The sequence below is a fragment of the Nyctereutes procyonoides genome, unplaced genomic scaffold (genome assembly GCF_905146905.1).
Source record: "Nyctereutes procyonoides isolate TBG_1078 unplaced genomic scaffold, NYPRO_anot_genome, whole genome shotgun sequence".
Classification (NCBI taxonomy): domain Eukaryota; kingdom Metazoa; phylum Chordata; class Mammalia; order Carnivora; family Canidae; genus Nyctereutes; species Nyctereutes procyonoides.
Genome location: NW_026575133.1, coordinates 17,515,703 through 17,540,264, shown reverse-complemented (window position 1 = coordinate 17,540,264; position 24,562 = coordinate 17,515,703). Strand labels below are relative to the sequence as shown.

The 24,562-nt window shown below is 37.1% G+C and overlaps 1 protein-coding gene across 1 annotated transcript in view; it reads right to left on the bottom strand.

Moving 5' to 3' along the window:
* TDRD1 (tudor domain containing 1) overlaps positions 1 to 24,562 on the bottom strand; it is a 53,221-nt gene that overhangs the window by 6,622 nt on the left and 22,037 nt on the right. Inside the window, exons 7-23 of the mRNA XM_055299889.1 lie at positions 20,270 to 20,414; positions 18,118 to 18,223; positions 17,171 to 17,234; positions 16,076 to 16,180; positions 15,671 to 15,853; positions 15,038 to 15,181; positions 14,336 to 14,507; positions 13,173 to 13,259; positions 11,103 to 11,270; positions 10,872 to 10,979; positions 9,821 to 9,991; positions 7,377 to 7,619; positions 6,862 to 6,999; positions 4,057 to 4,167; positions 3,149 to 3,319; positions 998 to 1,270; positions 166 to 285 (exon numbers count right to left, since the gene is read on the bottom strand). Coding sequence (XP_055155864.1) covers positions 166 to 285; positions 998 to 1,270; positions 3,149 to 3,319; positions 4,057 to 4,167; positions 6,862 to 6,999; positions 7,377 to 7,619; positions 9,821 to 9,991; positions 10,872 to 10,979; positions 11,103 to 11,270; positions 13,173 to 13,259; positions 14,336 to 14,507; positions 15,038 to 15,181; positions 15,671 to 15,853; positions 16,076 to 16,180; positions 17,171 to 17,234; positions 18,118 to 18,223; positions 20,270 to 20,414 — 2,509 coding nt within the window. The remainder of the gene's footprint in view (positions 1 to 165; positions 286 to 997; positions 1,271 to 3,148; positions 3,320 to 4,056; positions 4,168 to 6,861; positions 7,000 to 7,376; positions 7,620 to 9,820; positions 9,992 to 10,871; positions 10,980 to 11,102; positions 11,271 to 13,172; positions 13,260 to 14,335; positions 14,508 to 15,037; positions 15,182 to 15,670; positions 15,854 to 16,075; positions 16,181 to 17,170; positions 17,235 to 18,117; positions 18,224 to 20,269; positions 20,415 to 24,562) is intronic.

Below are 24,562 nucleotides of genomic sequence, written 5' to 3'. Positions count from 1 at the left end.
AAATATGCCTGAAATATTATAATGGCCAATTTTTCCTTAAAACACTGAACAAAACAAAAATCACTAGCCTTCCCTTCTCTATCACTTCCTAAAGGGTTCAGATAAGCGTTTTATTATACAGTTAAAAAGAGGAGCATAAATGTGTCTCAAATTTTGGTTTCTTACCTGGCATCTCACTTGGTAGAGCATAAAATAAATGTGGGCTTACAATTTCTAATATGCTTGCTTGTACAGTTTTATTAACTGGCAATTCTATCGTCCTCCACTGCTCAGCTAAAGAGATGGCTGAAAACATACAAAACAGATCTTGTATAAAACAGATCAAAGTTGTTATTCTCTTCCAGTTATATATTTAATCACTTAATTTACTCATCAACTAATAACGTTCACAAATCTCTAAAATGACAATCTGTAATTTCACAAAAACAATCTATTCAATTTGAGGGATTCTGTTAAAAAAAAAAAAAAGTCCAACCTAGAATGAGAACCTTTGACCTACCACACTCCATTTCTGTAAGTATATTTAATGTAGTATATTTCCATTTCTGTAAGTATATTTAACTCTTACAAATGATTCACTTTAAGGGCTATGTAACTGTATGATGCAAGATTATCTGATAAATAATTACAGTGTTTAATAAAGCCATGTTTCAATAAATACTATTTTCTTTAAAGACTTATTAATTTGAGAGAGAATGTGCATGTGCAGGAGGAGCAGAGGAGGAGACTCCATGCTGAGCACAGAGCCCAATGTAGGACTTAATATCCAGGCCCTGAGATCCCTCCCAGCCAGAGCTGAAAACAAGAGTCAAACGCTCAACCGACTGTACCACTCAGCCACCCAATAAATACTAATTTTAATAACTTACTATTAACCTACTTCCACAAGCATGTATTCCTTTGGAAAAACTGCATCACTTGGATAGAAAAGGTTTTGTAGCCCCAAAAGCAAAGGATAACATAAATTTAAATAACAAATCAATGGTTTAAATGTTACCTTGAAGCCCGACATCAACTTGAAGATTATGTTTACCCACAGATCTATTATTTGTCAAGTCTTTATGTCGTGAACTAGTTCTTAAAACCAGATATTCATCAATCAGAACATCATTAATTATTCTGGGGTAAGAAGTGGAGAGATCAGTGAGCTCGATTCCCAATCCCTGTCCAGTGATTTCAACCACTCGGGCTTGGAGTTTTATCCCTGCAACGCACATCTGAAATCTTGCTATGGCTTCTTCAGTCCAATGCTTGTTTCTAGGCTGTATATCTGGCAAATAAGAATAGCATTAAAAAGAATTCTGTGCCCAAGCTGCATTTTTGCTTCAACAGTGTATGGAACTGGCCTTGACCAGTTTGGGCCAGGCATTTTGAATATCTTTTTTCAATGTTCGATTACATTTCTACACCTTTCATGCCTGAGTTACAGATAACACATTTGTAAACATACTAACTAGAGTTTTAGGAGGCTCAGAAACTTCCCTTACTTTCTGCACTAGTGTATCTTTACCTGGCATTTTTCCAATAGGCAAAAAATATGGTTAAAAGCCATCACTGTATTCTGTTACACAGACAATGATGAGTTCCTAATTATTCTGGTAGAAGACATCAGCCATACATTTTCACTTCTCTGGACAGTTTTCTAATGATTTCAAAATGTTAAACAACTTAACCAAAAATTATTTTTCTGATAATTTTGGTTTATCCCCTTATTTTAATAATAGCAATCCTCAAACTTGAGTGTGCATCTGAATTACCTACAGGGCTCATTAAAACAGATTTCAGGGCCATATTCTAGAATTTCCAATTTAGCGGATCTTGGTTGGGAACTAAGAATCTGCAGTTTAAGTTCTCAAGTTGATGCTGCTTGTCTGGAGGCCACATTATTTTTTTTTTTTTTTAACATGGAGGCCACATCTTTTTTATTTATTTATTTATTTATTTATTTATTTATGATAGTCAGAGAGAGAGAGAGAGAGAGAGAGAGAGAGGCAGAGACACAGGCAGAGGGAGAAGCAGGCTCCATGCACCGGGAGCCCGACGTGGGATTCGATCCCGGGTCTCCAGGATCGCGCCCTGGGCCAAAGGCAGGCGCCAAACCGCTGCGCCACCCAGGGATCCCTGGAGGCCACATCTTAAGCACAGACATAAAACATGGTAATTAAAAATAATCTGAAACATAGTTAAGTAGAAAGAAAACATGCAAAAGGAAAGATAAAAAGCATCTATGCTTCCAGACATAAGCACTATTAACATTTTGCTATCCAATCTTCCATAATTTTCATGTGCATATGCAAAGATCCACAAGCACATACATACATCTTTTATAAAGAAACCTTTGCAATAATAACAGCTATTATGGATATAATGCCAGGTAGCGTTAAGTGCTTTATATTTTTATCTCTTCTATTCTTAATGACTCTTTGAGGAAGAGGATAGAAACAGATGAGAAAACAGATGCCCCAGAGACTTTGAATCACTTGCTAAGATTCTCACAGTAGGTAGGAGAGTAGGTTCCAGAGCCTGTCCTTATAATTATAATGCTGTCCTGTATCTCTTTTGTAACTTGCATGCTTCATGTACCTCATGAACAATTCTTTACATTAATAATACTTGGTTAACATCCCTTTAATTTCTGGGTGATAAGAGGAAACAATTAAAATCAAACTCTGCATGCCAGAAAAATTGTTTCTAAGCATTCATTTAGCCCTCACAACAATCAACTGAAATAGGTGTTACTATTGTCAATTATATGGATCATCATCTAACCAATCCTCTGTAATTGGCTTTTTAGGTGGTTTTGCTATTATTAACAGAAGTATAATGAATTTCCTTGTAGGTAAACTTTGGGATAAATTGTTATGAGTAAAAATGTGGAAACAAAAAGGAATATTTGAAACTCTTAAATCCTGCAAAATGCCTGCAAGAAAACACACTGGTTTTTACTATCAAGCACAGAAAAGTAGCTGCTTCCCTACTTTAACATCAATACTGAACATTTCAGCAAATACCTTCAAAAATACATTTCTAAATGTTATGAGGCAGGACCTTCTAATTCAAATGTAAAATTATAAATGTTAATACTTAAAAGTGCATATACTCTAAGAATTAGAAAACAGTTGAGAAAGTTTCTTATTCTGCACCATACCTACTAACCAGCACCGTATCCCTTGAAATGGAAGTTTTAAAAATTTGGATGGGATCATTTGGAGTTCATCTGCAGTAACTTCTTCCATGTTCCCATAATCCACAAAATGGACTTTAATGTTTCCATCTGCTAAGATTTCCTTGACTAAAGCACGATACCAATTACCATCACCTATATTTAACACAAAGTTTGTAACATGGAACATTATTTCCCTTCTATTAACATTTGAACTTTCAATCTTCAACAACAACAAAAAACTTGTATCTAAAGTAACCAAGTAAATTTGCTCTCTTCTCCAGATGATGGCTTTATTTTTCATTCAGAAATCCCCAGGAGAGTTCTCAAAATCCATTTTTAGAATACATCCAAAATTTTTACAGCACCACAACTTTAACATCAGATATAAATTAAATATTTCATTTATCACTCATCCAATAATTAAGAACATGAAAGTGAATGGAAGACTTCATAACCTTGAACATATCTGTCATCTGGATGCCTTATAATACTCTTGTAACTAAGGACAATTTTTTTTATTGGTTTTAGTAAAATAATACAAAAACTCATACAGTGAAATTAAAGTGTTTAATAAAATATACTTTCACACTAAACATGCATGGGGTGACCAGAAGAAACAATGAACCTGCAGTGAACAGGTTCCGTTACCTAACTTTAATATCAGAAATTTTGAAAGAAAAGCATTTAACAAAATTTAACAGAGCTGAGGTAATAAAATTTCATTTGTTACAAAGAGAAGACAAAACATGGTATTCTAAGCATTCATTTAGTCTTGATTGTGAGAAATATTTGCTTAAATATAAGGAGGAAAATAAGCATTAAAAATAAGAGATGAATGTCAGGAAACAACAATTTCTATCAAAATCAAGACTGTTTCAACTGCAACTTACCTGCAAAAGAAGCACAACATGGTCTCCCTATTTCTGCCTTAAAATCACTGGGCACCTTCTGCTGGCAATATTCTGCTAATGACTTGTTCAAATCATTGAGTTTCTTTAAGGCTGAAAACAATACACATATTGCATTCAATATTTAAAAAGCATGCAGAATACAGATTTTCCTTTAAAGTTAGGAAATGTTTTGATCATACAATCTCAGGTACATTCCCAAACAACTATTAAGTATAGACGAGATGCTTTTCTCTTTTCCTTATTAAAAAGTTAACTGGGAAAATAAGTCATTATTAGTTCATGCTCTTGGTAATCTCCTACTATGGCACTATTACCAGCCTATCAGAGCATGCACACAAGCCTGTACAGAATGTGACATACAAGCTGTCCTGAAGGAGGACACATAATTACTATGTGGACGCACAGATGTCTGCTAAGGAAATTTAGAGGGATGACCTATGTGTGCTAAGCTTTTATAGGAAATAGGAGAGATAAGGAGAGGGTGCTCCAGAAGGAAGAAATGGCTCTGAGGTAAAGTATACAATTAAGCAGTCAAAACTTACTCGGAGGGAGCAGTTTGGCAAAGTCGGGAAATGGAAGGTGAATCACTCAAACACACCAGCCAGAAGCTGGAGAGCTTTAAAATGCTGAGGGGTGCCTAGGTGGCTCAGTCAGTTAAGCATCCAATTCTTGATTTCAGCTCAGGTCATTATCTCAGGGTCTTAAGACAGGTCCTCCCTCCCCGCTTCTGGCTCCCTGTTCAGCTCAGAGAATGCTTCTCTCCTTCTTCTCCCTCTGCCCCTCACCTGGCTCACACACTCTTTCTCAAAATAAATTTAAAAATTAATCTTTAAAAAAAAAAAGAAAAGAAAAAACTATGTAAATTTGCCTCTCAGTCCAAGACCTAGTGGAGAACGAAAGTGCCTAAGTCATTTACAGTATTTTATCATTTAAGCAAACAGGGATACATACATTCACACAAGCATATGCATAGACTACCCTTCTATTTTTTTTTGCATAGATTTTTTAAAAAATTTATTTATTCATTCATGACAGACACAGAGAGAAAGAGGCAGAGACACAGGTAGAGGGAGAAGCTCCCTCCAAAGAGGGAGCCTGATGTGAGAGTTGATCCCGGGTCTCCAGGATCACACCCTAGGCTGAAGGCAGTGCTAAACTGCTGAGCCACCCGGGCTGCCCTCATAGACTACTTCTAAAAAGATATTTAGAAAATTGAGAGAGGGACTGAGAAACTTACTTCCCACTATATACTCTTTTTAATTTTTGAATTTCCTACAATATGCTTGTATAATCACCTATGAAAATAAAAACTTCAAAAATTTTTAATTTTATATGAAATTGTGGCCTATCTACCAGATGATTCCAAAAAGAGGAATGACAATCTCACAAACTGGGAACCAGACAGGGACGTAGGCACCTAGTTTAAAGTCCCCAAGTGACAGAGAAGAAAATCAAGGTTTAGAAATGTTAAAATTAATAATGCCCATCAGAATACCTCAAATAAAAAGGAAGGAAAATACAAGTATGAGAATGTGGAGCAGCTAAAACTCTCAAACTGACAACTGTCATAATCACCATGGAAACTTTTTAGCATTCATTGGTCAAAGCTGAAAATATATATGCCCTTTAGGATATGGGCCAGTAATTTCATTCCTGGGTATGTATTCAAAAGAAACACATATACACATGCACCAAATTTACATGGAAATGTTTACACCAATATCATTTTATAGCTCAGAACTAGAAATAACCCACATGTCTAACTTTATAAAAGAAACAAATTTGCAATATAGTCAATGTGACAAGAAACAGGATACTGCTACATGTAAAAATGAAGAAATGACCTCACAATGTGAAAAAAAGATGACAAGGCACACAGGAGTACATATTGTATGATTACATTTATGTAAAGTTCAAACCCAGGAAAAACTATGCTATTAGAAGGCAGGAGAGTATTAACTTTTTAAAGTGAAGGTGTAGTCATCAAAAGAGGCACACGGAGGTTTGAAACTTCTGGATTACTGGTAATACTTCACTTCTTGACCAAGATATTGGTTATTCAGGGTTTTGCCTTAGTGTAGTAATAACACATTATCACAATGTGCACTTATATATATGAACGTTATGCTTTAATAAAATCAACCATTATATTTAATTTTCAAAAATGAATTTAAGGGACACCTGGGTGGCTCAGTGGTTGAGCATCTGCCTTTGGCTCAGGGTGTGATCCCAGGGTCCTGAAATTGAATTCCACATCAGGTTCTCCATAGGGAACCTGCTTCTCCCTCTGCCTATGTCTCTGCCCTTCTCTCTGGGTCTCTCATGAATTAAAAAAAAATAAAGAATTTAAAAGACATTCTGTGGAATCCAAACTGATTTGATTACTAAGAGATTTTTTAAAAGATTTTTATTTATTTATTCATGAGAAACAGAGAGAGAGAGAGAGAGAGGCAGAGACACAGGCAGAGGGAGAAGCAGGCTCCATGCAGGGAGCCCGACTTGGGACTCGATCCTGGGTCTCCAGGATCACACCCTGCTGAAGGCGGCGCTAAACCACTGAGCCACCTGGGCTGCCCTGATTATTAACAGATTTTTGAAAATAGAAATAATGGCTTAAAATGGAATAAAAAGCAATTAAGTATAACCAAATCTTTCTTGGAAGTAGAAATACCCACTTGACCCTTCTTGAAAAGACAGTACTTCTATTATTCAGTAAACTCCTCTTCAGTTAGAAGCTATACCACTGTATTTGTAAGAAAAAATAAATGAGAAGAGTCCACTTACCATCCTCTTGAAGCACATGGCAATAAAATTCTCCAGGACTGTACATCATACAGACCACAACATCTACTGTTTGGTCAACAGCAAGTTCAACCCATGTCCACTCCAATGGATTTGGTTTTTCTTCTACACCCAAGGGATCTGTGAAAATAAGTGAACTTATGCAAAACAGGGTCAAAGTGAGGATAAGAGATGGGGCTGGTGAGGAACCTGCTTTTGAAGAACTGAATTTCCAGTGACTTTTTTAAGTGACTTTACAGTAAAGTTCATTGGTATTACAGTTAGCCATAACTACACCTCACTGAATTTCAAATTCACATTTCTGACTGATCCTTCAGCTCTAGTGACCCACAGTTGTTTTGCTTTTTTCAGTTTTCCAACATACTCATAATGTATTTAAATGAAGGCTTGATGCAAAAAGACACAACATCCATTCTTTCTGAGAGTGCAAGAATCCACACATACACAAAACCATCTGAACTCCAGCACAGACATCATCGAGTAGACATTTTACTTACCGTTGGCTTCTTTCATGACACTGGGTTTTTCTGCCAACATCCCTGTCTCCCGAACAGCAAAGCCAGCATCTCTAAGAGCCTGAGCAATGCTGACATGAGGCGTCACAGATTTATCTACAAGCTCCACCAGGGAGCTGTTTTCCAGCTTGTCTGCCACTCTCACCATGATTATTTTGTTCTGCACAATTTTTTTCATCAGACAAATAGCTTCTGGAGTCCAAATTCCTAATGATGGCTTTACTCCTAGCAAGGAATTTTTAAAAGAATATTAAAATCCTTCTTATAACAGGCATAGGAAATTTAGATCCTAGTTTCCAAAAAGTTAAACCTAAGGAATCTGACAAACACCAAAACCAAAAAGTCCCACCTGAGCAGAAGGATTTTCTAATTAAAATGAAGGCAAAATTACAAAGAAAAAGCCTATAGAAAACTGTTGTACTTCTATGTAAACAAACCGTAATTCCATCGATATAAAATGTCCAGAAAAGCAAATCTCGAAGACAATAGATGAGTGATTTCCTGGGGTGCTAGGATTAACTACCACCTGGCACAAGAAATTTCATCAGGGTAATGTCTATACAACTCAGTAAATTTACTAAAAATTACTGAATTGTATACCTAAGACTGAGAATCATAGGTATATAGATTATATCTCAAGAACTTTAGAAAGTTATAAACAAAAATATCAAATGGTCCAGGAAGAAATATTGGTCCTTACAATGACATAAAAAACATCTGCAGCACTTATTGCAAAGGCACTTGCAAATCAATAACCCAAGGTTATGCCTAGTCTTTTCATAAGAATACAAGTAACTCAGGAAAAAAACGTTCAGCCTCACAGTAATAAAGTAATTGAAACGATTTAGTTTTAACTTCCCAAAACTGCCAACATGAAACAACAAAGAGGTGTATTTATTTGGTGTACAAACACATGAAGGAACAGGCGCCCTGCTTGCTACCTTTCTGGTAGATGTGTAAACTAGTTCTACCCTTTTTGGAGAACAATCATAATATATATCAGAAACGTGAAAAGAAACATATCCACAGACACCTCCATTTCACCTAAGGAGGAATTTTGTAGAACGACATTTTGCAGCCAATCCTAACGAAAGGATCTTGGACAGGTTGCAAAATGTAGTTAGAAGAACACTGCTATGGGACGCTTGGGTGGCTCAGTCAGTGAAGTGTCTGCCTTTGGCTCAGGTCATGACCCCAGGGTCCTGGAATAGGGGTCCACGTTGGGCTCCCCACTCAGCAGGAAGTCTGCATCTCCCTCTGTGCCACCAACAACCCCCCCCCACCCGCTCATGCTTTTTCCCTCTTCCTTGTTCTCTGTCTGAAATAAAATCTTTTTAAAAAATTTATTTATGATAGAGAGAGAGAGAGAGAGAGAGAGAGAGAGAGAGAGAGAGAGAGAGGCAGAGACACAGGCAGTGGGAGAAGCAGGCTCCATGCACTGGGAGCCCGATGTGGGATTCGATCCCGGGTCTCCAGGATCGCGCCCTGGGCCAAAGGCAGGCGCCAAACCGCTGCGCCACCCAGGGATCCCTGAAATAAATAAAATCTAAAAAAAAAAAAAAAATCACTGCTAGTAGCAAAGCCTTGGAAATATCCTTCTGATAATCAGAAAGTACTTTAATTTTGGTATATCTGAATGAAGGTTATAGAAGTCAATTTATTAACATGGAAAAAAAGCTCTGGCTCCTGGTGGGATAAATTTTATATACAATAATACTAAGCAGGGATACCTGAGTGATTGTGCTTCAGCTCAGGTTGTGATTCCAGAGTTCCCAGGGTTGAGACTTATATCAGGATCCCTGTAGGGAGCCTGTTCCTCCCTCTGCCTATGTCCCTGACTCTGTGTCTCTCATGAATAAATAAAAATCTCAAAACAAAATAATCCTAAACATATGTTCATAATGTTCATACTGTTTTATTTTTTTATTTTTTTTTTAAAGATTTTATTTATTTATTCATGATAGTCACACAGAGAGAGACAGAGAGGCAGAGACACAGGCAGAGGGAGAAGCAGGCTCCATGCACCGGGAGCCCGACGTGGGACTCGATCCCGGGTCTCCAGGATCACGCCCCGGGCCAAAGGCAGGCGCCAAACCGCTGCGCCACCCAGGGATCCCTGTTCATACTGTTTTAATAAGGTTTTGTCCTACTTTATGTAATGAGTCAGCTTCTATGATATTTATCAATAATGCAGACTCTACGAATAGCAGAAAATAACTTCATAACCACAGATACATTAAACTTATTTATTAGAGAGAGCAAAATAGTCCTGTGTATTTGAAATGTTCTATTAAGGGTTATTTTTGCATTAAGAGAAGTTATATCTAAACACATTCTTTTATTTTCTGGGTAGTTTAATCTCAATTCTAATGCTCTTACTTTAGGTTTTAATATTTTAAGAATATGGGGCCACAAAAACGTCTTACCTGCCAGCACACACTTTATAGCTTGCATTGGCAATTCCAACAGTTTTGGAGTTATGGGACAAAGTCTCGTCAAACTAAGGATTTCAAAGTTTCCATAATCTACATATCCAACCAGTACAGATTGTTCAGAAGAATAAGCTAAAACAGAGGCACGGTACCACTGATCATCCTCTGAAAAAAAGAGGTACTCCATCTCAGATGATTTTTCAGTGCAGATACAAACAAAAACTTTCCCTCTCAAATTGAGACATAATCTTCTGTAGGTCTTACTTTAACAGAATATTAAGCTTTATAGAACAACATATGCTTAGTCAACATTGCTACTTGTGCTTCTCACAAGACTTCAACTCCTAAAATCTCACCTTTATGCATATCTTACTAGACCACTCACGTCCTTGGCAGTCATGCCTTACAACATGCTTTGTCTTCCCCACAGACACTTAACTCCTTAGGACAGAGAGCATGTCCAGATCTTGTGAATGAATCCACAGTGATGCCTAATCAATACAGGAACAATTTGCTAAGCATCAAGCAGGGCTAATTTTAGAATATCTGGCAGTAGGAGTCAACTAGACTCCACTGACCAGGCAATCAATTTAATGGAGGCACATTTGTATCGCCCCTTCTTGTATCTCCCCTCTGTGAGGCCAATGACTTCTTTCCCTTCAGCAGAGAAAAAATGAACCCAGTCATCATAGCTGTGCCATGACAGCTCCATGCTTCCAGGCCCTCTTGCTAGTCCCAAGAAAACTGGCAAACACATGACCTTGGAAGATTATGTTTATATACTGATATAAATGGAATTATCTGCAAAAGTCCACAAAAACTAAAGTGCTAATGAAACAACAGAAACTTCCTTTACCAACTCCTCCAGCATTTACAGGCCTTCTTCCATTACAGAAATTTGTTTCACTGTACATATTTAAAAATATGATTGGTGCACTTTAATACTCAGACTTCGAATGCAGCCATCCAATGCAAACTGAAGATTGTTTCATTTCTTTTTACTTCATTATAAGTTTAAAAAAATTCAGTAATACTCTTCCGTTACCTGAGAATCGCGCACAACAGATATCACCAATGGTTGGATAAAAATCTGAGCGTGGAGACACTTGACCACAGTACTCGCTAAGGGATGCCTGAAGTTCAGCGAGCTTATCTGCAGATATAGATCACATCTTAAAATAAATACAAATCTGTAAGTTAACTTCCCTTTCACTTTTTCACTCTCTTGAAGTATATAAGGCTATACTGATAGCACAAAACAAGAAACTTTACTTACGTCCACTCTGTAGCTGTTGACAAAAAAAGTCTTCTGGAGTCTGAACGTGGGCAACCACACCACAGAACTCATCGCCTACATTCAAAGTTAACACTTTTGGGATTAGATCACTTCTGTCTACAACAATTTTGTTTTCAGCTGTCATTTTTCCAACATCCTCAAGGTCATCTTAACAGAAAACGAAAACAAGGCATTTTGGTTTCATTAATCAACATGTGGAGTTTTTCAGGCCCAATCAGGCTCCTTCCATACTATAAGCTACTCTTCCTTCCCAGAACACACTCCCAATCCCCCAGCAACTTCATCATTTCCTACTCAGTGTGGTGTCACCTTAAAAGGCTTCTCTCCAAACCCAGGTTAGGTGCCTGTCCCAGGTGCTCCCACTGTACTCTGCATGAACTTCCTCCTCATACCATTTTATTATAATCTCTTCTATGTCTGCACTGACCACAGAATAACCGCCATGAAGGCACCTCCACAGTCCCTCAGTGCAGTAAATGCTCCCCAGAAGATTTTTGTTCCTTCCACGGGATACCTCTGCAACACCTGCTACTATTACTGATGACTGACTCCTAGAAGCACTCACCCTCCTGTTGCTCTGGCAACTTCTTCCCCATCCTTTGTCCACCTCTCCCATCATGGCTTCTCACTTGATGTTGTATGCCCGATTTATCTCCCTTTTTCCCCCTCTCTCCGCACTCACCCTAAGATGACATCATTTATGGTTTCAACTATGACTACTATCGGACCAGTGAGTATTTGGTTTTCTCTAAATGGCAAAGAATTACTGAAAGCTTTTCAGGAGAGCTGTCATACCAAGATTTGTGTTTTGGGGGATATCATGTATGTAGTACTATAAGAATACAGACAGGAGACAAAAGGTTAAGTCAGAAGGTTCTTGCAATTATCCATAAATGGTAAGGATTCCTCAACTAGAAAAATAGTAAGAAAACAAGTATTTTAAAACAGAAAAGTCTTATACAAAAGATATTCAGAAAGAAGAACCAATAAAGACTTGTCAACCAATCAGACAAAGCAAAGGACAAGAGGTAGGAATAAGGTAGATTTAAAGATGAGTCAACCTTTTTTATATAAAAGGATGCATCTGGGCAGCCCCGGTGGCTCAGTGGTTTAGCGTCGCCTTCAGCCCAGGATGTGATCCTGGAGACCTGGGATTGAGTCCCACGTCAGGCTCCCTGAATGGATCCTGCATCTTCTCCCTGTGTCTCTGCCTCTCTCTTTCTGTCTCTCATGAATAATTTTAAAAATCTTTAAAAAAAATAATAAAAGGATGCATCTAATCACAGCACCATTAACCTGGCAATCACCTCGGGATGAATAAGCAAGAGACGATGAGGTATGTTCACATCCAAAGTAACTGGCAAAAGGAACAAAGTAAAGAAAAAAACTCTACAGTAACACATAAAACTAGGCAATGAGAAAATGAAATGTTGGTAGCAAAACTTCTTGGGGGGTGCCTGATTGGCTCATTCAGTTAAGCGGCTGCTTTTAGCTCAGGTCATGATCCCAGGGTCCTGGGATGGAGCCCCATGGCTGGCTCCCTGCTCAGCGTGGAGTCTGCTTCTCCCTCTGCCGCTCCCCCCTACTCATGTGCACATGTACTCTCTCTGTCAAATAAATAGAACTTTAAAAACAAAACCAAAAAAACAAACCTCCTTGATTCTCGTTATACTAAATGAAAAACCACACGAGAAGTAAAAACTTTAAGAAGAAACACCATCTTACCAGAACAAAATGTTATACCCCTATTATTACTGCTGGCATACCCAAAAAAAGAAGGAAAAATTTAACTCAAAGTGTCACGATATTTACTACTTTAGAGATTTCTGATAATGTCAAGATTAACATGGAAGACAGGAAGGAAAACAGGCAGGAAAGACTAAGATTAGACATAATGTACTACTAAATGAAAAAGTATCAAAGAATGGATTTCGTTTCCATTAAATCTGACAGTGTGATAGCTCTGCCTTTTTTTTTTTTGTTCAGTAGAGAAGATATTCTTTAGTACCTACAGTCACTATACTGTTCAATATTAATCTGTATACTCACTTGGATCTGCACTTTGCTTCTTAGAATTTTGTGCCTTGGGTTTCAAGCCATATCCCATTTCTATGAGCACATCATCTAAGCGTTTTCCTAAAAGTGATTAAGAAAATGTTTCATAATTGATATTATACCAAGTATTAGAAGAAAGGCATAAACATGAAACAAATGAATCACAATCATCTGATCTAGAGACTATAGCTATTAATATACTGGCCTATTTCTCAATTCAGCTTCTGTGTGCAAAATACAGTTTACTAATGTTCAAACTTAAAAATTGAGTCAAAATTCCAATTGTCATGTGGCAGGAAATTTTATAAAAATATTTCACCTCAAATTCTAGGTAACATGAAAGATTTGGTTACCACCTCACTGGCATGAATATGGCCACCATTTAGGAGAAAAAAATAAATTTAGTGTTAAACCAAGACTACTTTTCTCAGACATAAAGTCTGGCTGAAACAAGAGGTAGCCAGCATGACATAAACTTCAAGTTCCTTGAAACAGCATCCAGAAGCCAGAGTCCTAACACAAAACATACAAAGAAAGAAAATAGATTTTATAGTTAATTTCACAAATGGCTTAACTGAATTTTCTAGCAAGTCACCAAGTGATGTGGGGTCTCTAAAAGCAAAAAATTAATACTTTGGAAACTGAGAAGCGATTATAAGCATACGGTCAGAAGTCACTTTTCAAACATACAGAAAGCTGGAACAGAAGAGTAGGATTCCAAGGCGTTTCCATCTCACACTTAAATACTAGGCACTTATGGGCTCAATACTAACCAAATGCAGTTCTGTAAAATTTCTTCAAGAAAAATGCACTTTGTGGTGAAACCATGGACATATACATAAATTCTTGAGTTTTTCTCCATACATGGGTAGAAGTCAGGAAAAGCGACCGTAATGTCAATATCAAAAGGTTAACACAGTCATCCCCACACACTAAGTCTGCACCTAGCCTCTTAACCCATCCAGCTCCATTAACCTGTGCTGGGTCTCTGAACAACCACAGGAGCAGGGCTAAAGCCATACTTTCATCACAACCTGAATGACTTCCGAGTGGAGCTTACTTGGCCTCACTTCATGTTTCTATTTTTTCTCTGCATTAATGGGTGAAGACTAAACATATTAAATGCTCCGTGTGAAAAAGAAAGATTTTGATCTTACCTGAACTTGGCAGCATAACATCCACAGCAAAGGTAACCACTTCTTCTTTCAAGATGTCGACAATCTTTATAGAGCAATACTGCTCCATTAACAGCGATTTAATAGTTTTGACACATTCATTGCTCCAATTCCCCTCTGCTGGGATAACACTGGCCACAAAGCACTTTATGGCCTGAAAGATTTTACATGAATTACTAAAAAATTAGTGTTTGAAAATGATTTTTACTAATAATGTAAAGAAAATATATTTCATGCTGAAAATTAATTAGAAGTCTTCAAGAACTAACCAAATGAACAATCTTATGTGTAAGTATTGGTCTCTTGTGCTACTCTATCCACAGTGCTTTTCCTTTTGGGACCTGAAGCTTGAGAAACTCATAAAAAGATAATAATTATCCCTCAAATACATATAAATTCAGGTTGCTTCCAGACAATGTAATCAACATAGAAAGAAGATGACTGTTTTAAAAGATGTCCCTAAAAATGCTAAGTTTCTCATCTAAGAAAGTACTTAACTAAATAATGCTTATTAAATGGAGCCAAGAAAGCCATTGAGTACTTATCTATATAGTAAAAGATGAAAAATATACCAATAGGTACTTTTTCATAATAACCATCACAGAATAGAACAGGCAAATACTGTGCCCATCAAAATGGGCTCTTTGGGGACACTATTAGGCATTTAGAAAGTGAAAGACTCACACATGGAGGAAATAAACCAATGTTTCTGTTTAGCTGGTGAATTCTCTTTATTGGAATTATTTCTTCATTTCCATAATCAATATATAAGACTTGTGCCTTCTTCTGTAGCATATCAATTTCTTGTATTATTACTCTGTTCCAGGTCTGAAAGTGGAATATAAGGTGCTCACGTCAAAACAGTATTTCACAATCTTAGGCTTACAAACTCTCAGCCAATCTACAGAACATGCAAGGGAAAGGCTACAGCTCTGTTCTGACATAGTCAAGTTAATTTTCTAAGAATCTGACTAAGAAATCCCTAAATTTGTCAATTTAGGAGACTTTAATATGCACAATTATCCCTGGGTTATTCTAACCCAGGAATTACTATGACACACAATGCCTCACTACAAAAATAAACACAAGCTCCAGGACTCACCATCAGTCTGTAACTGGCAGCAGGGGAGCCTACAAACAGAGCTGGAGGGGGCAAGGGCAGGCAGGAGGTGACCCAACAGACCTAGATTACTGACTGAGGATGAGATAGCCTCTTATTAAGCTGTCAAATGCATTATTAAAAGCTCTGGTGTCAAGTTTATATGACCAAAGTAAATTAAAACAGTGTATTAAATAAATAATGTCATCAGCAGTTACCTGATCAACAGTGTACTTGGCAACACAAACTTCCCCCTTAACAGGAATGTAATCTTCCTCCTGAGTCATATTTGCATATGTTTCCTTGAAGCTCCTAGATAGTTGGTTCATGTATTCTAAAACTTCTGAAGAATATAACTGCACGTAAAAGTCACTTGGGTGTTTGAATTCAGTCACTGTACCCTTTCAAAAGATGGAAAGGTGCAATAATTCACGGAGAACACAAGCAAATGTGAACTTAACACTTTCTAATAATTTAAAAAAGGTATTACAAGACAGTTTTTGCAATCTTTATCAATTTCATCAGTTACATTCTGTAACTATCTTATAAACTCAAACTAAAAACAGGAAACAAGGAATAAAAATCTATAGTTCTTTGGATCTCTGTCTATAGAAATTAAATACCTTTATTTCCATGGTTTTCCTGAGCTGTAGACTTCTCAAATCAGAAAACATTATTTTATCAGTACAAATGGCTATTTCTTTAGTAACTCCAAGAGGGTAGTCACTCTAGGGTTTAAAAAAACAAACACGTGAGTCAAAGAAATAGTGTATACCTTTGAGAGCTGATAAAAGCCACTGTCCGTAGGCAATGTACATAGCACTGGGACCACTCAAGAATCAGGCCATAATGGGCTAATAATGTTGAGTATAAAATAAAAAGAGGGGGTGGGGGGCACCTGGGTGGCTCAGTAGATGAGTGTCTGCCTTTAGCTCAGGTCATGAGCCCAGGGTCCTGGGATCGAGTTCCACATCAGGCTCCCCAGGGAGCCTGCTTCTCCCTCTATGTTTCTGCCTCTGTCTCTCATGAATAAATTAAATCTTTTAAAAAATAAAATAAAAAAGGGGGGTTATTTTGTACTTGTTAACATTTTGTAAGAATAAATATTTAAGGAAGTCAGATCTTAAGCAGAAGCTAGAACCAGCTAAAGAAGGCTAAAAATTAGACAAGCACTAGTGATATTTTTCAGATTATGAATGATTAAGCCCATATAGTCATCTAAATGGAAGAGGGGTATTACAGAAAAAAATGCTTTGATAATAGGAACCTATTAGAACGCAGTACACAAAGCCCAAGAATGTGTTCATCTGGGATTACAGACAGGGGCTCTTTCTCAGGAGTCCAAATGATTTTACACTAAGACACAGGCATCCCAAGTCCTTCTGGGAAAAGTGCTGGTCACACACAATGCTCAAAAACCCTAAAAAGTCACCCAATCGGTTATTAAGGTTGTATAGATTTATTCAACAGGAAACTTTTGTTTTTAAATAAACACTGGTACAGGGGTGACTGGTTGGCTCAGTCAGAGGAGCCTGCAACTCATTCTTGGATCTCAGGGTTGTTGAGTTTGAGTCACATGTTGAGACTGGAGATTACTTGAATAAACATTGGTGAAATGCAGAAATAAGCAATACACATTTTATTTAGCTTAAGTCTTCTTAATTCAATAAAAGGAAGTCATTCAAAATTTACTGTAAAGGCAAAAAAATACATCATACCTCATTTTTCACTTCCATGTTCTTTGTTTCAAAAGGTGATTTACTAGCTTCATGTTTATGGAAACTGAAATAAAGCAGCTGATTATAATACTTATAGTACAGAGTCAGTTAAGAGTAGGGGCCACATGATGCTAAATTCTCAATCAACAAAATCTAGGAAGGAGAAAAACATCTTCCTTCAGAGAGAATCACAGCAGTAACAAAACAAAATAGTACACAGCTAGCCATGGGACAGTCTACCCTGTGTGTGGGCTGGCCTCGCCCACAGCCACCTAATTAAAGGGATATACAGGGCCACGATCTCCAGGCCCCAGCTTTCCTATCTGCAAAATGGAGATAATCACTACAGGTTCTCAACAGTTTTGAGGATCAAATGAGGTTACAGATGTGAAATTGCTGTCTAAACTGGTAAATGCCATGCCTGGAAGAATTTCGTATTTTAAAATCACAACTTAAGAGGCACTGTGAGAGTTCTACCTTCCCAAACTTCAGGAAAGAACAGGTTAAAAAGTAAGGCATTCTAGGGACACTTGGTGTCTCAGTGACTGAGCACCACCTTCGGCCCAGGGCCTGATCCTGGAGACCCAGGATCAAGTCCCACCTCGGGCTCCCTGCAGGGAGCCTGCTTCTCCCTCTGCCTCTCTCTCTGCGTCTCTCATGAATAAGTAAATAAAATCTTATTTTAAAAAAAAAAAGGCATTCTAAAGCTCTGATAACAAACTCAAATTTCTAACCATGAATATGTGCTAATAAAATTATATTCATGAGAACTCAGTCCTGAGTTTGTAAGCTGTTCATTTCAGATTTGAACCCTTTGTTATACCTCAAATAAAAAGTGACAACTTCTACATAGATAGGCCTGCTTACCTCATTTGATCCTTATACTATTAAAAAAAAACCCACAACCCTTTTAAATATTCTCTAATGAATAAAAACATTACACTTACTTTTGTTGAACAGGTTTGCACACAATGCTGTGTGCCGACCAGTCCCTTCTCTGGCATGCTATGGAGCAATAGTATGTCTGCTTGCACTGTGAACACCTCAGCGATCCTACAGAACACAGCCCAGTGTTTTATTCCAAGGATTTGTTGCTGAGAGCAAGACATTTTCAAAGACCAGACATATCAAACACCATTCTATTAACCACATCAAGAAGATCACTTGAAAAAGATTATGCTGTTTATGACTAGGTGCTAAGACTAATTTTTTGCAGCTTTCTCAAACTGCAAATAGGAATGCAAAGATGAAAATGAAGACAGAATGAAAACATAACTGACTTTCCTACAGTAGAGTCCAGAACACCTTATAAAAGGAACAAAGGAAATATAAAATGTGTGGTAGTGAAAACAGACTTGTGCAAGCAGACTCAGACATAGTTTACCACTTCACACTATTAAAAAAAATATATAAGACAAAAACCAATGAAGAGAAATCACACCCAGAAAAACCCAGAAGTTTTAAAAATAAAGTACTAAAAAAATCCTATGAATATACAGGCAGAAAAAAAAATGAAACAAACAAAAAAACACGTAACAAAAATCCAGGCTGGCCTTGAATGCTTCTACTCTAAACAGAAGGAAACAAAAGAGGGGTGCCTAGATGGCTCAGTCAGTTAGGAGGCTGCCTTCTGCTTAGGTCATGATCCTGTAGTGCTGGGATCAAGCCCTCCCTCCCTTAAGCTCTCTGCTCAGCAGGGAGTCTGCTTCTCCCCCTCCCCCTGGCTCATGCTTGTGTGCTCTCTTTCTCTTTCTCTGAAATAAAATCTTTATAAAAAGAAAAAAAGGAGCTAAATATCCAAATAGCCAGTAAGCAATGAAATACTCAAGATCATTCACTGATCATAAGGGAAATGCAAGTTAAAACCACAATGAGATACCACTAAACAACCACGAGAAGGGCTAAAGTTGAAAAGACCAACAAAACCAAATGACAAAGATGTGGAACCACCACATCTTGTCATAAAGATAATGTGGACCCATTATCACTGGGAAGGTAAAATGGGACAAGTACTTTGGAAAATGGTTTGGCGGTTTCCTCTAAAGTTAAACATATATCTAACCTTTGACTCAGCAATTATGCTCCTAGGTATGTACCCAAGAGAAAGGAAAACCTATACCCACCCAAGGACTTATACAAAAATGTGTAGAGAGCTCTATTCATAATAGCTAAAAGCTAAACACAAGCAAAATGTTCAACATAAAACCAGATAAATTGTGATATAATCATACAAATATTACTCAGCAGCAAATAATACTGTGTATAGAACACGGATCAATCTCAAAAAATATTGTTTTAAATTATAAAAAGCTTTATACAAAAGAGTCGATACTCTAAGATTCCATTTATACGTAATTCTAAAACTGGCAAAGTTTCGACGTGGATGGAACTGGAGGGTATTATGCTGAGTGAAACAAGTCAATCAGAGAAGGACAGACATTATACGGTCTCATTCATTTGGGGAATATAAATAATAGTGAAAGGGAATATAGGGGAAAGGAGAAAAAATGAATGGGAAATATCAGAAAGGGAGACAGAACATGAGAGACTCCTAACTCTGGGAAACGAACAAGAGGTGGTGGAAAGGGAGGTGGGTGGGGGGTGGTGGTGACTGGGTGATGGGCACTGAGGGGGGAACTTGATGGGATGAGCACTGGGTGTTATGCTAAATGCTGGCAAATTGAACACCAATAAAAAATAAATATAAAAAATTTTTTAAAATCAAACTGGCAAAGTTAATTTATGGTGTAAAAAAACAGCATGGTTGTCTCTAGCGGGTATAGAGACTCTGGAAGGGGCTAGGAGGGAACTTTCTAAGAAGATGGACATATTCTGTATCTTGATAGGCATGTAAGTTGGTGCATGCCAATGCATGTAAATCTTATCACAAACAAAACTATAGGCAATAAGAAGTAAGGAAGCAGCAAGAGTGGAAAGGTACAGATGAACAAAAACTATATGGTGTTGGATAGCTGAATTTGAGATGGGTATACAGTACATACTATTCTGTTCATACTTAATATGTTTTAAAACCTTTAATAAAAATATTTTTCAAATGTGTGAAAAAATAATCCAGACACGTGAGGGAAATATGCTTACCAAATAGGCCACAGCGATGGCAAGTTGTTGACCGAAGAGGAGGTCCTAAGGAGTTGAAGAGTGCTGAATTATTTATGGACAAGGAATTCTCAACCAACTTGTGTACTTTTTTTGATTTTGCAGGAGGCACATTATTGCTAGGCTTCTATTAAGAAAAAAGAATAGTAATATTAAAACTTGGTAGCAATTGTTTTTAAATACCGTATTTGGGATTTCCTTTTTTGGGCAGATAAAATAGATGTACCTTTCTCTATCCTCCCGTTAAGTGCAACTAAAAAACCCTCAACTTGTGGTTAAACAAATATAAGTTCACTTTGAAAGAAGTCAGCAGGTAGCAAACAAACTTGGGACCCAGAGAAGATAATGAATTTCTTCAGTTTTCTTTTTGCCTCACATACCCCAGACGTGGTTCTGGAGAAGCCAGCAACCCAGAAATGCCAAAAGGTACAGGCAATAAAACCCCCAATAGAAAGTCTTTTCCCTTTAGCCAAAAGACAAGGAAAAGGGCAGCCCAACGATATAGAAAAATTTAGTAAGTGTTCTACCCTAGACAAACACCACAGAAAAAAACGTGGCCCTGTTCTAGAGTAGGGACCTGGCACTTCATCCCTGGGAGTGTCCTCATAAAGCCCATATAGGGAACCTGACTTCTACCCAGCAAGTACTCCCCCTCCCTCAACCATTACTGGGGTGGTGGAAGAGGAGGCCTTGTAGAGAGTCAGGACTTTTCATCACCATTCAAAGGTAATGAGTGTCTCCAAACACTCTAATTCTCCTCCCTGGTACACCTACTCTCTCCCCACTCCATCCCACTCCTTTATCAGTAAAGAGGCACTAATCATTCCCAGGCAGGGAGATGGTACCACATGAGGCCTACCAGGAAGCCGGAACTCCCACCCTCAACCAAACACAAGGAAGCTTGGTCCTTGAGAGCCAAATGAGACTGAATGGGGAACCTAGACATTGACTCCTATCTGGAAGCACCCACTTTCCTCTGATATAGGGTCAGAGGAAGCTGGCCAAAACAAAGTTTAAGATACAGAATTTCATTAACATAATAGCCCAAATGTCCAAGTTTCAATAGAAAGTAACTTGTCATACTAGGAAACAGGAAAATCATAACTGAATTTAAAGAAAAGGATGCAACACCAAGATGAGTTTAAAGCAGCCATTGATACTTCAATAAGCAATTATAAGCACACTTGAAGCAAATGAAGAGTCTCAACAAAGCAACAGAAGATATACAGAAGAGCCAAATAAAAGCTTTACAACTGAAAAGTAAAGTAACAAACATTAAAAATATAATGACTCAATAGCAGAATGGAGGCAATAGAGGAAAGGATCAGTAAACTTGAAGACTGAACAACAGAAACTGCCTAATCTAACAAGAGAGAGAAAAAGTGAAGAAAAAACTAAATTAAAAGAGCCTCAGAGACCTATGACACTATCACAAAATATTTAACATTCATGTCTTTGGAGTCCCAGGAGAGGAGAAAGAAGGTAGGGTAGAGAAGTTCTCCAACAAAAAAATTACCCCAAACTTATAAAATTTGGCAAAAGTATAAATCTACAAATTCAAGCTGAGCAAATCCCAAACCAAATAAAATAAATCCACACTAAGATGCATATAGTCAAACTTCTTCAAGCTAAAGACAGAAAAGCTTAAAAGCAGAGAGAGGAAAACGATGTTTTATCTACAGGGGAAAAAGTAATTCAGAAGAGAATAGATTTCTCAACAGATCCCATGCAGAGCAGGAGGAAGTCACACAACATTCTTCAAGTGCTAAAAGAAAACTGTTAGCTGAGAAACTTACCCAGGAAAAGTGTCCTGTAGGAATGAAGAAATCAAGAATTCTTGAATGAAAGAAAACTAAGAAGTTTTCACCAGCAGACCTATCCTAGAAAAATGGCTAAAGAAAATTCTCTAAACGTAAAGGAAATAATGAAGGAATGTCTGAACAAAAGAAAAGAACACATTAAGCAAAAATACAACAAGCACTACAGATTCATAGAATAGAAAAAACTGTGAAGCAAAATGAAACTGAAAGAAGGAGACAATATAATCATAGCTAGGGACTTTAACATCCCTCTCTCAACAATTCATAGAACTACACAGAAAATCAGCAAGAATACAGAAGAACTCAAGATCATCCCATCAACCAACAGATTCTGTTAGACATTCACAGATCATTCTACCCAACAACAGAAAGGACATTCTTTTCAAGTGCTAACAGAACATACACTAAGACCACACACTGGGCCAGAAAACAAAGCTCAACAAATTTAAAAGAATTTAAATCACACAAGATGTTTTTCAACCACAGCTGACTCAAACTAGAAATAAATGATAAATAATCTCCAAACATTTTAGAACAATACACTTCTAAACTCATTAATCAAAGAGGAAGTCTCAAAGGAAATTAAAAAAAAGTGAAAATAAAATGAAAGTTTAACCATTCAAAATTTGTAGGACACAGGTAAAGCATTGCCAACAGGTAAATTTATTTATTTATTTATTTTCAACAGGTAAATTTATAGCACTAAGTTCACACATTAGAAAAAAGAGAAAGTCTCCTTTCTAAATTCCCATCCTAAGAACCTAAAAAATAAGACAAAAACATGCCCAAAGAAACATTAAAGATAAAAGGAGAAATCAAGGAAATGAAAAATGACCTGGGGGGGGGGCGGAAATCAATGAAACAAAGACCTAGTTCTTTGATAAGATCAACAAGTGGTCAAGTGGATGGCTCAGTTGGATAAGTGTCTGACTTCAGCTCAGGTCACAATCCCAGGGTCCTAGGACCAAGCCATGGTGGGTCAGGATCCCCCTCTACCTGCCCTACTCCAGCTTGCATACACAAGCTCTCTCAACTAAATATAATCTTCAAAAAAAAAATAAAATTGATCTAGCAAGACTGTTTGAAAAATAAGACAGAAATTACCAATATCAGAATGAAACAACATATACCTTATTACAGACCCTGAAGACATAAAAATGATAATAATGGAATACTCTGAACTATATACATACAGATTTCATGATGTTGACAAATAGACCAATTCTTCAAAAATCACAAATAAACACAATATGAAACAGATAATGTGAATAGTCCTATAAATGTTAAAGAAATGGAAACTCCTAAAAAAGAAACCTTCACACTTAACATGGTTTTCACTGGAGAACAGTACCAAATGCTTAAAGAATTAATACCAATCCTATACAACATCTCAGAAAGGTAATATTACCTTGGTTCCCCACCCATATGACGGTAGTTTAAAAGAGAATATTACAAACTGCTCATAAAAACAGATGTAAAAATCCTACTCAAAATGATACCAGATATAATTCAGCAATATACAAAATTAACTATACACCATGACAGAGTGTTTATTCCAGGGATGTAAGGCTGGTTAAATATTTTAAAACATCAATGTAATCCACTATAGTAATAGGTTAAAGATCAATTATTGATGGATGAAGGAAAAACATTTAGAAAAACAACACCTATGCATGATCAAAACCATCAAAAAAAAAGTAGCAAAAGAAAATTTCACTAAGTTGATAAGGATCATCTATAAAAATCCCATAGCTAACATTACACTTAATAGTGAAAAGGCTCAACGCTTTCCCACTGAGTTTGGAAGTAAAGCACAATACCCACCATCACCAGTGCTAGAAGTTCTAGCCCGTGCAATATGGCAAAAAAAGGAAATATAAAATATATTGAAAAGAAACTGTTCCTTTTTGCAGAAGATACAACTGTCTACATAGAAAATCCCAAGGAATCTACAAAAAATTCATTGAATAAGTGACTTTAGCAAGGTTACAGGATACAAGAGACACATGCAAAACCATATTTATATATATTAACAATGAACATGAGGACACATGGGAATAAAAAAATACAATATTTACAATGACTTAAAAACAAAAAAAAGACCCAAATCCAGATGTAAATATAACAAGCTAAAAACTACAAAGTGACGGAAATCAAAGAAGAGCTAAATAAATGGAGATGTTACATTCATGGGCTCGAAGATTCAACACAGCAAAGATACCTATAATCCTCAAGTTGATATGCAAGTTTAATGCAATTACTATCAAAATCTCAGCCAGACTTTTTGCAGCTACAGATAACATTATTCTAGAATGTACACTGGAACATTGGAAGGCACAGGAACTATAGTAGCTAAAACAATTTTGGAAAAAGAAAAAAAAAAAAAACAGTGGGAGAAATCACTGTACCCAACTTCAAGACTTAGGACATAGCTCCAGTATTGCATGATACTGGA